The 14234-nt window shown below is 56.6% G+C and overlaps 1 protein-coding gene across 6 annotated transcripts; it reads left to right on the top strand.

Moving 5' to 3' along the window:
• Nucleotides 1-3770: 3770 nt before the first annotated feature.
• FNDC5 (fibronectin type III domain containing 5) lies at nt 3771-13161 on the top strand. 6 transcript variants are annotated; one of them, XM_032877123.1, is made up of 6 exons: nt 3771-3862; nt 7454-7569; nt 8072-8270; nt 8630-8719; nt 10614-10747; nt 12017-13161. In XM_032877123.1, exons 1-6 carry the CDS (start codon nt 3841-3843, stop codon nt 12206-12208), a joined length of 753 nt encoding a protein of 250 aa, XP_032733014.1. In that variant the 5' UTR covers nt 3771-3840; the 3' UTR covers nt 12209-13161. The 6 variants fall into 6 exon arrangements, with proteins under 6 accessions (XP_032733014.1, XP_032733013.1, XP_032733012.1 ...); XM_032877122.1 differs by lacking the exon at nt 3771-3862 and adding an exon at nt 5722-5840 and having other exon boundaries at nt 8105-8270; XM_032877121.1 differs by lacking the exon at nt 3771-3862 and adding an exon at nt 5722-5840.
• The last annotated feature ends 1073 nt before the right edge of the window (nt 13162-14234 follow it).

Raw genomic sequence — 14234 nt, 5'->3', positions numbered from 1 at the left:
CTGGAGACCAGGGGTGGAGGAGGTGGACATCAGGGGCTTTCCTTCTGCCTACATCTCCCAGTCAGCAACAAGACCCACCGGGAATCTCTTGCTGGTGAAGCCCACTGAGTTCAATTGTGAGCTGCCCAAGCTTCCAGCAAAGGCAGGAATCCAGGTGCTGAGGTCCTGGCCCTAACCTTCACCCTCGGAAGTGAGGGAGCCTGAGTTCAGAGGCCAGGCCAGCCAGGTGCCCCTGAGCAAGGAGTTGGGCAAGGGGGAGGGGGGGGGTCATTGTCCAGGAGGAAGCTTTCAGCAAGAGGACACTCTGACAATCCAAATGGGCTGCTGAAGGAGATGGTGAGCTCCCCGTCACTGCAGGCATCCCAGATCTGTAGATGCTGCTGCTCCCTGCTTAGGAAACTCAAAATAAACAGTGACTGAGTCTTGCATCATTATCACATCATTGACTTTGTCATAGCCACCCCTGATTGGGTACCCTTTGCGTCAGGCACTTTAAGGTATGACTACCACTACTGCTAATAAAAATAGCAGCCGCTATATATTCAGCGCTTATGTGGTTGCTCTTTGCTGTCTCCTCCCAGAGACCTGAGAGGCGGGTGCTATTGTTAAGCCCACTTACAGATGAGGAAACTGAGGTTCAGAAAGCTCAGTGACGCGTGCACGGTGCAAGGACAGCAAGACCTATGTTCTGCCTGGCTGCTGAGTCTCTGGTCTGCCCATCTGGCAGCTGGCCTCCTGGACCAGCGACCACCCCCTCCCCCACAACCCCCTTACCCCCTGCCCCCCAGTCAAGGCCCGGCATTCCTGGAGCCTTTCCTATTCTGGGCAACTTTGGCTTCACTATGGCCACGGGGGCGCCCTCTGCTGGCCCTTCCTGGCTCTGCAGAACCATGTTCCTTTGAGGCCAAGGGAGGCCCTCTAGCACCTGGGATGTGAGAGGTGGGCAGGCCATCCAGCCTTGGCCCCTGACTTCAATTAGCAATAATCGCGCCTCGAATAAACCTCATTGGCTACGATACTGGATACTGCCACTGCGCAAAGCTGGCCCCTGACTTCAGATGGTGGTACCTGACGTCACCCAGCTGGTCAAGGTTGAGCTGAGGTTGGAGTCTAAGGGCCATCTGATTCCCAGGCTCTTGTCCTTCCGCCCCTCCCTGGTAGGAAGGAGGTTTTACTCCAGCTGCCTTCACTTCCTGCTGCAGCCCCCTCCACATCTAGGCCTATAACCAGGTCCTCTGGCCCCATTGCTCTTGAAGGATCTCGGGGAACCCTAGTTTGTAGCTGAGAATCTGTCTACAAGAGTAAAATGGGCCCCGGGGTTTGAGGCAATTTGAGGCATGGAGCGATCATTGATCAATTTTGTGAGGTTGGGCAGGATTCTTAACCTCTCTGGGTGCTGTCCAATGGAAGTCGGTTCCTTTGTAGATTCTGAAAAACTGAAGAGATGCAAGGAGGTCTCTTCTGCCCAATCAGAAAGCCTCGACTGGACCCTGACAGCACACCAGCTCACGTCACCCCACCCAGCCATTCCCGACGCAGCACTCCAGCTTTTTCATAGCCCCTGGGAGTCCTGGAAGGGATTTTACTTAGTCATTAGCTCACTGTTTATCACCTGCCTCTCCCACTGGAATGTGAAATCCATGAGGGCAGGAATTTCATCAGCTTGGTTGGGGCTATGTCCCCAGGACTTGTGGCATGAATAAAGCCCTCCGTAGCCCAACTTCTCTTGCAGCCTGGAACAGCCTTTCAAATCCAGGGCTGTTTTTCCTGCTCCCATCATCACAGCCCAGAGCTTGTAGCACCCCCCCATCCTCCTCTGTCTCCCCTTCCTAGCCCCCCTCCTGCCAAAGATTCCTTTTTACCTCTGTCCCTTTTCCCTCATATGACTAATTCCCACCTGACTCTCAGTACTAGTTAAGCTCAGGCATCACCTCCTCCCAGAAGGCCTCCCAGCTTTCCTTTTAAAATTAATGCTCCCTTCTGACCTCTTTGGATCCTTGGTACCTCCTGGTCCAGAGGGTCGTTTCTCTCTGTTTTAAACATATCTCTCTTTTCTACCATGAGAACTCTTCAGGAGCTGGGACAGATTTGGTTCATCACTATGTCTTCAGTACCCAGGCCCAGGCTGGCCTGGCCCAGACACTCAGGAAATATTGAGCTGGGCTGGTGTCATCAGTGCCATGATGGAGACTTCGGAGATTGGACAGGTCAGACCAGTGTCTCCCAGGGCAAGCCACTTTCTCACTTGGAGCCTCAGTTTCCTCATCTATAAAATGGGTATAACAATCCTGACTCCTCAGCCGCTTCTCTCAAGTATGTAATGTGCCAGCACATGGAGAACATTTGATGAGGAGTAGTGGTGTAGTCTTGGGCTGGTCTTAGTCTCTGCCTCTGTAAACCGCAAGCCCCCACATGCCCTACAAGAAAGGAAAATGCATGTTTTTTAGTGAATCTTGGGCCAGGATCCCCGCCTGAAGGAACCCCCCAGAGGTGAGGGGAGGAGGTAGGCAGGCAGCCTGGGTTAAACGCCGTAATTCACTAGCTGTGTGATCCAGGGCAAGTTCTCACACGTCTCTGAGTCTCAGCTTCCTGATCTGGAACGGGAGCTAATAACATGTGCCAGCCTAAGACTCCGAATAACAGGGACAAAAAGTCAAGTTCTTGGTAGGTGCTTGATTATTTATATTCCCAAAGCATTCTCCTGCCCTTCTCATTCTTCCTGTGACTGGGGGTGCGTGTATCTAGGGAATTCCTTAGACAGGGCCACGAGGATCGGCTAGGAAGGGGAGCCCTTCCCATTCTAAATGGTTGCCTGGGGTCCGGCCTGGGCGCCTGCAGCCTGAGTAAGGTACTGGGACTCTGGGTAGGTCTGGGCACTCCAGCCAGCCCCCTAGATGTCTGTGGAGTCATCCAAAGAGAAACCAGTGCAGCCTGGGAGGACAGAGGTCCATCGCTCAATCCCCACCTAGATCCTCACTCACGCATTTATTCATTCTCCCGCTGCCGTATTTCCAGAATGTTGCACGGAGCCGGGTACATAATAGGTGCTCAATAGATATATGTTGGAAGAGCAAATTTATTCCATATATTCAACACACATTTATTGAGTGCCTACTGCTTGTAGCCTTGTGCTAAGAGCTGGTGTACAAATGGTGCCCACACAGCAACGGGTCCTGAAGTCCTCTGGAGATCACCAGGGGCTCCAAATCCTCCCAACTCTAACGGCCTCCTAACCAGCTTCCACTGATTGCCAGACTGCAGGCATCAAAGGCTTTCCCCAGAATTGTGGTCATGCCCAAGCACCCCGTGCATCCTGGGGCCCGGGAAGGCTGCACCCCCACAGGCACGACTCTCCGAATCCTCCTTGTCTTTCATGCCCTCCTCCAATCACTTTCCCCCTCCCTCTCAAAGCCTTAGACGCCGCCATCACCCCACCCCCAGTGCCCTACATCTACCCGGGATTATACCTGGAGAGGCCAGCAGATGGCGCCTCCTTCCCCCGCGCTAGACTGGCCTCCAGACCCCACCAGGACCCTCTCCCTTCTCTCTTTTTCTCCCTAGCGGGGACAGGAGTAGACTCTGTGACCTCTAACTGACCCCTCTCCTGCCTGCTGGCTCCTGCGATGAGGCCTGAGGAGGCTCCAGCTGCTCCTGCAGGCCCCGGGATGTCTTTTCCTGCCTGCTGGGGTTGGGGGGGGGGGGTCCCTAAGGGCCAAGCTGCAGCTGGTGGGGCGGGGCCGGGCGGGGTGGGGCTGAAGGCAGCTGCCGGGTGAAGAGAGAGACAGGAGAGAGAAGTGCTTTGGTTCCTTGGCTCCGGCCCCAAAGAGGTGGTGGTCCCAAATGAGCCTCACCCCAGCACAAGGTATGTGGCTGGGGAAGCCGATGGGGCTGGGGGTTTCAGCCCGCCGAACAGAGCAGGCCTGGCCGTACGAAGGGCTCTCAGTAAGAACCCCAGAGCCCCCTCCCATCCTACCCTTTCCAAGGTGACCCATAGAAACTTGGGGGGGAGGTCAATGCAGGGAGTCCTGGAGTGGGCATTGGGAGAGGAGGGCTCCACGGCTGCTTCCTGAACCCCTGTGTGAATTTCGGGGAGTTCTTTCCATCTCTGGACCTCAGTTTATCAATCTCAAATGTGTGCGAGGGAGATCTGGAAGACATTCTGTGGGATAGCTTTGCAAAGTTGTCCCTTTTCAAAAAGGATTAGCCCTTCCAGGAGCTTCTGGAAGACCAAAAGGCCCTTAAAGACCCAAAGGAATGCCCCCTAGTGATGGAATTTCAGATTGGGGGGAGGGGCTTATTTGGAGACGTGGGGGCCTCTCCTTGCCGGGGGCCCTGGGGCCTTGGTCTGTGCCTCCCTGGGCAAGGCATCCTCGTTTCTCTGACTGGGACTCAGGGTGGAGTGCCACAAGGTGGGGGGGGCTGCCTTTGGCCACCCGCTGTTGCAGAGGTCCCCTCGTTAGGGAGAGGGTGGCAGGTGCAGGGAAAGGGCAGCTCTGTGCCTCTTCAAGAACAGAAAACGGGTGGGTGGAGCAGAAGAGTGTGTGAGACCGAGGTAGGGACAGCAGTAGGCATATGGTGGCCCCAGTAGGCATATGGCTTCCTCACCCCAAGGTGGTGAGGAAGGAACGGTCCCCACCCTTTATTGGCTGTGGTGACTTGCCCAGTTTCCAAAGCCCCCTAGAATCTCGTTAGCTCATCCCCAGCTCGCGGCACTCAGGGGGGCCAGAAGGGTGAGGGAGGGGGCCGAGCCACTCTTCCCTCACCCCTCTTGGGAAGAGATTGTTCCAGATTGTTCTCTGGCTGGGGAACAACTGGCACAGGCAAGTTCTAGGATCTCAGGCATGGTGGGGTGGGTGAGTTCACTCTGGGTGGGGAGACAATGGAGTCAAGCACACGCGTGGGAGTCAGATCAGCCTGTGTTCAAATCCTGGCTCTGCTGTGGGTCCTTGGGCAAGTCAAGTGACCTCTCCGAGCTGCAGTCTCTTGTGCGAAACGGGGGTCACAAAGCACCTTCTAAGCGGTACGGGGAGAAGCGGCACGATGCAAGTCAAGCTCTTGGCACAACGTTTGGCACCTAGTGGGTGCGGGTTGTTATTCTCATGGAGATAAAAATGGAGGCCCAAGGAAGGGGAAGGACCGGCCGGGGTCACAGAGCTAGGTCTCCAGTGAGTCTGAGCACCGTCCTCCCGGCCGCACTTACTGTATACACCCCTGCACTTACTCGGCACTCCAGTCTCGCTCCCATCCCCCGCTGTGACACTCCCCTCTGCTCAAGTCTGTCCCGGGCCCGGAAAGGCCTCGGGTGTGGGGTGGGGTAGGGGGTGGGGACCCCCAGGCCAAGGGAGGGCGGTGGGGACCGGGGGACACTGATACGTGTCTGGGGGCGCGCGTCCTCCCTCTCCCAGGGGAAGGGCAGGGCTGGGGCCGGGTCGGGGACTGGGCTGGGGGGGGTACAGGGGCGGCCGGCGGGCCGGGAGGGGGCGGGCGTGGGGGGCGCCCTCCGCCCTCACCCCGCCCCGCGCCTCTCCCCGCAGCGGGGGCGCCCCGCCCTCCGGGCGCCCGACGTGGACGCGGCCGCTGCCGCCACCTCCGCCGCCGCCGCCGCGCGGGAGTCGCTGTCCGCGGAGCCGACATGCAGGCGGCGCGGGGCGGCGCGGGGCGGCCGGGCCGGGCGGGCAGCGGGCGGGAGCGCCAGCGCCAGCGGCAGCCGGGCGCGGGAGCCGCGTCCCCCTGCGCCGCCCCGGGCCGGCCGGCCGGAGGAGACGCCATGCGCCCCGGGCCGCCCCGCGCCGCTCTCCGCCTGTGGCTGGGCTGCGTCTGCCTCGCGCTGGTGCAGGCGGGTAAGGGGGCCCGGGTGGGGGGGCTCGGCGCGGGGCAGGCGGGCGGGCGGGCGGGCGGGAGTCCTCGGGCCCCTTCCTGCTCCCCGCCCCCCAACCCGGCCCCGGCCTCTCCCCCACCTCTTGACTCCCAGGCTTGTCCTCCAGCTCCCGACCCCCGGCCGGCCGCCCCAGCCTTGGGGTCCAGGGTCTTGCGATCCCTAGTCCCGTCATCCCCTGGCCCTGACCGCAGGCCTTTTCCTCAGGTGACTGAGCTGAACTCCCTTCTCTGGCCTGGGGAGCAGCTGAGGACACCAGTCCCCCCACCTTGGGCCTCCCTCCCTGTCCTCAAAGCCCTGCAGGACAACTCTGCGGGTCAGAGCAGGATGGGGTCCTGGTTTGCATGAGCAAGTGTGAGGGGGATGGGGACTGGCACCCTAGGACTGGGGTGGGTGGGGTGGACCCCTGAGCCTGCTGCAGTCAGGGTCAGGCCTGCCCGGAGCGCGGGACTCATCCTCACCCAGCCAAGCCTCTCCTGAGGCTCTGTATCTGTCCCTTTAGCTTCTGGCGCCTCTCTCATCGCTCCCTCTACCCATCTCTCTGTGGCTCAGTGCTTTCTCTCTTTCTCTCTGCTTCCTCTCTACGTCTGTCTCTGATAGCCCACTTGTCTGTTTTCTGGTTCTGTGTCTGCCGCCACCTGTCTGTGTCCCTCTGTCTCTGTCTCCACAGATGGCTTTGTCGTCCCGGGCCCAGCCCCTGGGGCCTCAGGTCCACTCCTGTGTGGGCCAAAGGGTGCTGCTCAGGGCTAGGTCAGGGCTAGGTCTTCCCCTGACCGCTCGTCTGTTGGGAGGCTTACATGCACACTGTGTGACTCTAGGAGAGGTTCTTCCTACCCTGACCTCCACCGTCCCTGTCACTCTCCCTCCTACTCCTTTCTTGACTGACTCTTTTCATCCTCTTCCCAAGTCAAGACCTACCTACCCTGTACCCCTGCCTCTCCCCTGGGAGAGCCTACTCTGGGTGACCCCATCTTCCCCTATCACCTCCTCACCTGCCTCTCGGGGCTGGCAGAGTGTGGAGAAGCATCTCACGTAGACCCCTCCCCAGGCTGCATTCTGTCTGCCTCACTGGGATACCAAGGATTCTTCTCTTGATCCTCACTCCGAACCCAGCGCTCACCCTAGCCTGGCTCTTCTTGACCTCTGGGTCTTTCTCCTTCCCTCAAGGTCACTCACCTGACAGTGTGGTATTGTATACAGAGCACTAGACTGGGAGTCCTTTTGACTGCTTTTCATCAGGCTGACTTTCAGCACCTGCAACCTTGGCCACCTATGCCCCCCCCCCACGACCCCGTGCCTGCCCCACCCCTTCCCACCCTTCCATTAGATCTGGCCCCAGCCCAGGCCTCTCAGGTTTCGCTTGGACCCCTGATAGGGCCAGTGAGACCAGTGGAGGCTCCCACCCTGGATACGAGGAGCCTGGGGCCTCTTGGGCCTCACTGTTCAAGCACTAATGAACTGAGACCCGTGTGCCAACCTCTGCCACTCTGTGGCCTTCCCCAGGTCCCCACTTAGGAGACCGTGGGCCTGGGCCTTCCAGCAGGAGGTACTCAGGCTCAGGTGCCTTCCCACCCCCAGACAGCCCCTCGGCCCCCGTGAATGTCACTGTCAGGCACCTCAAGGCCAACTCCGCAGTGGTGAGCTGGGACGTCCTGGAGGATGAGGTCGTCATTGGATTTGCCATCTCTCAGCAGGTAACCCTTGAGGGACTGGGAGGGAAGGACACATCCAGACAGTAGCAGGGGATGGGGAGGCGGGTGTGCAGAAATGGAAAGGAAAAAGAAATAAAGGAGCAAGAGAAGACAGGCAGAAGAATTGCACATGTGGCTTGGAATGGGGACCCCAGCAGGAAATGGATTGGTGAGGCAGGCTCTGGGGACTTTGACTGGAAACTGGGCACCAAAAGTCCGGTTTTGATCTCACACAGACCTAAGTGTGGGACCCAGTGCAAGTTCTCACTGGAGAGACGGCCTTAGGCAGCTTTTCTAAGTTTTCTGCACCCGCACTGTCTCCCTCTCTGTCAAACGGATCTAGCAGTGGTCCTAGCCACCTACAGAGACGAGGGGTGTGAGGAAGCCTGTGTGTGGAAGGCTTTAGCTCCGTAGTCAGCTGAGCCCTGGGCGCCGCCAGGAGGGGGGCCCAGTGGGGTTGGTGGCCGGGCGCCACCGACAGCGGGCCTGGCACTTGCCTTGGCAGAAGAAGGACGTGCGGATGCTACGCTTCATTCAGGAAGTGAACACCACCACCCGCTCATGCGCCCTCTGGGACCTGGAGGAGGACACGGAGTACATTGTGCACGTGCAGGCCATCTCCATTCAGGGCCAGAGTCCGGCCAGCGAGCCCGTGCTCTTCAAGACCCCACGCGAGGCAGAGAAGATGGCATCCAAGAACAAAGGCACGCCCCGGCCCTGCTGGGGGGGCTGGCTGGGATGAGGGGTGGTCAGGGGCAGAGCAGTGGGCAGCTTGAGGACAGCAGCAGCCTCCACCACCTCCCCCGACCCCCGACCCCTGGCGCCTACTAAAGCAGTACCTGAGAGAGAGGAGGTCACCCTAGTGTCCTACCGTGGGGGTATCAACTCCCAGCTTTGGTCAAGCCCTGTTGCTGCCGCTGCAAGTAGCCATTAGCATGTTCTGGAATCTCCTGTTAGGTGTCCAGGCACCTATAGAGATAAGCGCTTAAGATCCTGGGCCCGGCCCTAGAACAGGGGCTGGGGACGAAAAGAGCCTCGGGCCAGTGTCTCTCTCTCCCCACAGATGAGGTGACCATGAAGGAGATGGGGAGCAGCCAACAGCTGCGGACCGGCGAGGTGCTCATCATCGTTGTGGTCCTGTTCATGTGGGCTGGTGAGTGCCTCCCGTCCCTGCCTCACTTGGCCTCTGCAGAATGGAAGTCCCAGGCCAGGCCCCTTCTCTCCCAGAAGCGGAGGCCGCTGAGATGCGATGGGAGGAGTCTCGAAGTCCTGCTCTGGGGACCAGATGGGCCCCATTCGCTGGCTTACCTCTCCCGAGAAACTTAGCAGATTGAGAGCTAGCTGCCTTGGAGGACAGGTTATTTGAGCATTTGCCCTTCCCTCCCTCGGGAGTAATTCGGGCTCCTGGGGTGGACACACCCGTGAGCATGGCACTGCTTGTCTCTCCCTGTAGCTCCTCTTAGATGAGGTCATTGGGCTCATGTCTCTCCCTTTTCCCACTTGTCTGTGAGCTACCCGAGGATAAAGAACACATTTCATCTCAGTTCTTAACTCAACCAGCATTTTCTGAATGGCCACTCCGTTCCAGATACTAGTACTAGTCATGACTAAGAAGAGCCCGGGGCTTGCAGGAACTGGGTCTGCGAGAAGCCAAGTCCCTACTTGACTATATAATTCAGTGTGATGAGGCCACGTATGGGGGCAGAGGAGAGGGAATTAATTCTAGGTCTAGCAGTAGAAATTAGGAAAAACACAGAAAGGAGGAAACATGGGGATTGAGCTTTGAAGGATGAATAGGAGTTCACCAGGCAGCCAAAAAAAAGGAACAGGGTTCTCTTGACAGGGTGTATAAGAAACAAATTCAGTTCAGTCTGACTCAGTGTAGCTGTGGACTGAGAGAAAGTAGAAAGGGGACAATGAAGGATGGCGAGTCTATAAAGTTGGCTGGGGTCCGTTTTGAGAGACTCGAACACCATGCCAAAGCTGTAATCTTAGCATGGCAGTTGAAGGACAGCCTGTATTGTAGAAGCATTTGGAAAAAACGTTCTGTAGGCACATCAAAAAACAGGCACCTGTAAAAAAAGAAAAAAGGTAAAAAAACCAAAGGATTGTACAAAAGAGGTTTGTGGTGCCTTATCATTATATCATTATAAATATATAATATTTATAATTTATAATATCATTATATAAATATATAATGATATAATGATATAGAATAAGATATATCATTCTATATCATTCTATATCATTATAAATACACAGTATTAATACAATCGGAACAATATAAACATGGTGGACTAACCCAAGACTGTGATACGCTTCTGTTAGGATGACGGGAAAGGAAGTTGAGGGAGATGTTAGCCTGTATCTACCGTGGTGGAAAGTCAAAAGATAGGACCTAAAGCATGTAGATCAGGAAAGAGCGCTGTACATAAAGCAGAGGTAAAATGGAGACGACGCCTAGAGGCACTGGCGCTGGCTTCCTTAATGGCATTTGACTTTCAAGAACTTATCACGCTCCCGAGTTAGTAGCTTGCTAACAGTGAGTATTTAGCAGAGCGCAGACCCTGGAGTGCACATCCGGGCTCCCCCACTGCAGGACTTCAAGTAGGTTCCTGGGCTCTCTGCATCAGTGTCCTCACTGGTGGCCCGGTGATGGTAACGAGAGGTGCTCTCCTGGCGCTCCCTGGGCTCGGCAGCATCGGCCGTGACCGTGCCCGGCTCAGCGCACGATACTGTGTCTGTTTCGCTAACTGGAACGGAGAGCTGTCAGGGGTGTAACGAAGGAAAGGGGGGAGATGGATCAGATGCGTGTCGTGGGAAGCTCAGCCCAGCAGCAGCGAAAGCAATGGCTGCTGGGGGAATAGGGGGACACAGGAGCCAGAGGCAGGCCGTTGCAGCGGTGCAGGACAGAGGCCATCTGGAGCTCAGTGTCTACCAGGTGCTCAGAAGGTGCCAGCGGGAATGAAGGAGGCGGCCGGGATTCGAGCTCTGGCCTCTCACTGCTCTCCCTGTCCCCCCACCCCAACCCCGCCATCATCCCCCAGGCGTCATTGCCCTCTTCTGCCGCCAGTATGACATTATCAAGGACAATGAACCCAATAACAACAAGGAGAAAACCAAGAGCACGTCAGAAACCAGCACACCAGAGCACCAAGGGGGAGGTCTCCTCCGCAGCAAGGTGAGGGCAGATCTTGAGCCGGGTGGGCGGCCCCGGGGTTGCAGCAGGGGACAGCTCAGCACCCGGCGCGGCTGCGGCTGAGCAGAGCCGAGCTCGGCCACTGCCGCTGTGACCCAGGGACACCGCACGTGGATTTTGGACCTTTTCCTTTTGCCGGGTACCAGGGCCAGTGTGGTTAACAAAATGCAGTGAGCGGGAAGGGTGGAATGCTTGGTTGGTGTGGGACAGCATGAATAGGGGGTTCTGGGCTCATTTCTGCTCCTGCCGTGTTGCGTGACCTTGAGCAGGTGCCTCACTTTCATTTCCTCTTCTGCAAAACAGATATGAAAACCTTGTCAGTGCTTGCTCTGAGCAGCTCAGAAGAAACGCTAGAAAAGTGGGAGGATCTCATGGTTCTGACGATGATTACCCAACAAACAAACATCTGGCCCTCTCCACATTTCCTCCTCCTTCCATCTCCTCACACCCCCTGGCTTACTGTCCTCTCTCTTGGCTTCTCTCTTTCTGGCGCATTTTCCTGAAGCCTCTTAGTAACCCCCATCTCCAGAAGCACGTCGCAGTGACAGGGGCCGAGGCCGCGCTCAGAGGCAGGTCTGCAGGATGGGAGAGAACCAGCCGGCGGGATGGCTCTGCTGGGGGTGGAACCGGGGGCCAGGGGAGTCGAGGGCCTGACACCCAGTCTTGGCCGCTGAGTGAGGCCGAAGGCTGGGTTTGAGAAGGCAGAGAGACGAGACACGCAGACAGGGCTACTCCATTCCTTCCACGCGGGACGAAAGCCTGGCTTTTAGGTGGCAGCCCTTCCTTCTTGTGTCCTCCCCTAACTTCCAACTTTGCAAGAAGTCTATTCGATTAGCCCTGGCTGCTTCTCTCATTTTCTTCCTCCCAGTTTCCCAACAAGCCCTCAGTGAACATCATCGAAGCATGACTGCCTGTCTGCAGGGAGAAGGATTTCATTTTTCTTCTCTGCTGGTCTCCAGGTCCATGGGCACAGGGACAGGGAGGACTGCGGTGGGGGGAGGCCCAGCTAGCTGCACTGTTCTCCCTCTTCCCCATCCTAGTCTGGTGAAGGAGGCTGAACTACAAACCCAAATTCTGCAAAAAATAAGCCACAAAACTAAAAGGCCTGGCCCCATTCTGGAAAAGGCAAAGCTGCATGAGACACAGCCTTCTTTCTGCCTCCTCGCCTCTCCTGGACTGGCTTCCTCTTCAAGAAAATGCACAAAGCTCCTGGGAGATGACACCTAGACTGACTCCAGCTGTGTCTTTCAGACCGAGAGCCATCGCAGAAGCCATGGGGCAGGGTCATGGCTGCCAGCAAGCTTTTTCTGGATCCAGCCATCACGGACTTGTTTGTGGTGTGATGCACAACTCGGCGAGTGTGTGAGATGTTCTGTTTTGTCTCTTTTGGAAAACATGACTGAAGGGCTTCACTCCAGGGGGCAAAGGAATGCTCCAAGCTGATTGCCTACAGCCTCCATCTTCTTTGGCCCTTATTCGACTGTAATATCATTAGTCTGGAGCCTTTAAGAAGACAAAGTGGGAAAGAGACCTGGGAGGTACTGGCCCCATTTCTTTAGGATGAGTCTCTTGGAGTTGGAACAATGCTGGGTTATGCAGCTGAAAAGGTATGTCCACATGGGACATCCTGGGGGCTAGTGAGTCGCCTGCTCTGGAGTGGAAGGTGCTGGAAGGCAGGCCTGAGCCATTACCGAGGAAATCAGAGCAGCCCTGGCCTCTGGGGTCTCCATATCTTGCCATCTCATCCAGGGTTCTGGGAAAGGTACCCAGGGTCCTCATGTCCTTCCCTAGAGCCTGAGTGGTGTGAGGTATCAGGTCTCTCTCTCCACTGCCCCTTTCTGGTAAACAAAACAAAACAAAACAAAATGGTGCTTGCTAAGGGAAGGCAGACTCTTCCCTCGGACTGACAAGTGATGACTGCTGAATGCCTGCATGGGAAGAGCTGGACCTCTGTGTCTTCCGTTGGTGGCTAAGGACAGGCGTGTGGGAGGACTGCGCCTAGCACAAGCCTGGCACCCAGTAGGCGCTCAGTGAATACCTGTTGAACTGAACGTTAAGAGCAGTGGCCCCCCAGCCAGAGAGCTGAGAGCCATCACCCAATGACCGCCCCTTCCTTCCGGTCTACAAGAGCTCTCCTGGCTAGGTCAGCCACCACTCTACTTGGCCCCGACGTGGCAGCACAGGGAGGGAGGAGAGACAGGATAAAAGGCAGATGTCAGCAATACTAAGGGCTTCCTCATGGAAGGGCATGAGGCTCCACTCATTGTCTTGTGACTTCCATCCCTGCTGAATGGGGCTGCAAGGCCAAGGCTCCTTAGTGGAGAGGTCCTTACCTCTGATCCAGTTAGAGCAATAACCTCTTTTTAAATGTAAAATAAAAGACAAATGAAAAGGCACATCCTTGTCTTCTGGTAAATGCCCAAATGCTGCCCTCTTTTTCTGGCAATTGGCAGCCAGTCAGGATGTGTGGAGGAGGGACGTCAGTTCTCTCTCCATTTTGGCCTGCAGCTTCTTAGGGACATGCCTGCCAGCCAAGCTGGAGCTGGAAGGGAAATCTCTAACAGATGGGGGTGCACGTGTAGGAGGAGAAAATAGCTCCTCCATCGTCCTATTACCAAGGCCCCCAAATCCAAGCTCAGGCTGCCTCTCCGCACAGGTACACAGGCTGGTGCTCAGTTTTTTTAGAACGAAGGGTTTTCCCCTCTGGGTGGGGCTGGGTGTTTTCCCTGACCAAAGGAATGCAGTTCTGGTTTCTCCCCAGGGTGAGGAAGGAAGGGAAGAGATCTGCAGAAGCTGTTGGCGGCAGCTCAGTAGTCCCAGCATGCTGTTTGGGGCGGTTAAAGGAACATCATTCGGATCCCAACAGCAGGCTGAAAGGTGGAGTGATGATGTCATTAGCCAATGAGCAAACGAGTAAATGTGACACCTCGAACACTCCTGTCCAGAGCCAGCAAGAGCTGGAGAGAAGAGGTCAGGTGAGGGGGACTTAGGGTGGACTCTTCTGGAAGGTTCCAAGAGGAGGAAAGCCAAGTCTTAAAGGCTGGGTGGGAAAGGAGAAATCTATTGGCACCCACAATTCTAAACCACACCCGAGAAAGGTACTTGGCCAGGCCCTCTGTCATGTGTGCCTGTCTAGTGTCATGTGACAGAGAAGCCCCTAAGTCCACGCCAGGTCCAGAGACAGCTGTGGGGGGCCAGGGATTTACCAGGGCCTCTAGCACCTCCGCTGAGGGCCTGAGGGAGATGGGAGAGGAGTGAACACTTCTGGTTTAGATAAACCCCATTCACTGTGTTTACCTCCCTAAACCCCAAGTTCCACAATGGAGCTTTTCTTGGACCAGCTGTCATGCAGAGAACCCTACAGCTAGGACTTGGAACGGGGGCCCCTATTCACCACCTAGACCCGCAGATTCCTCACAGCTTGGGATGGGTGTAGGCAAGTACTTGGAGACAGAGAGGCCTGACCTGC

The sequence above is a fragment of the Lontra canadensis genome, unplaced genomic scaffold (assembly GCF_010015895.1).
Source record: "Lontra canadensis isolate GAN:19392208 unplaced genomic scaffold, GSC_riverotter_1.0 scaffold60, whole genome shotgun sequence".
Classification (NCBI taxonomy): domain Eukaryota; kingdom Metazoa; phylum Chordata; class Mammalia; order Carnivora; family Mustelidae; genus Lontra; species Lontra canadensis.
The sequence above is the reverse complement of the archived record's forward strand: the minus strand, read 5'-3'. Positions and strand labels throughout refer to the sequence as shown.

Excerpts from the sequence above, each read along its gene's own strand:
- FNDC5 (XM_032877121.1), top strand. The coding sequence starts at position 5,768 with ATGCGCCCCGGGCCGCCCCGCGCCGCTCTCCGCCTGTGGCTGGGCTGC. Across the intron at positions 7,570-8,071 it reads GATTTGCCATCTCTCAGCAG|AAGAAGGACGTGCGGATGCT; the intron begins GTAACCCTTGAG and ends TTGCCTTGGCAG. Across the intron at positions 8,271-8,629 it reads GATGGCATCCAAGAACAAAG|ATGAGGTGACCATGAAGGAG; the intron begins GCACGCCCCGGC and ends CTCTCCCCACAG.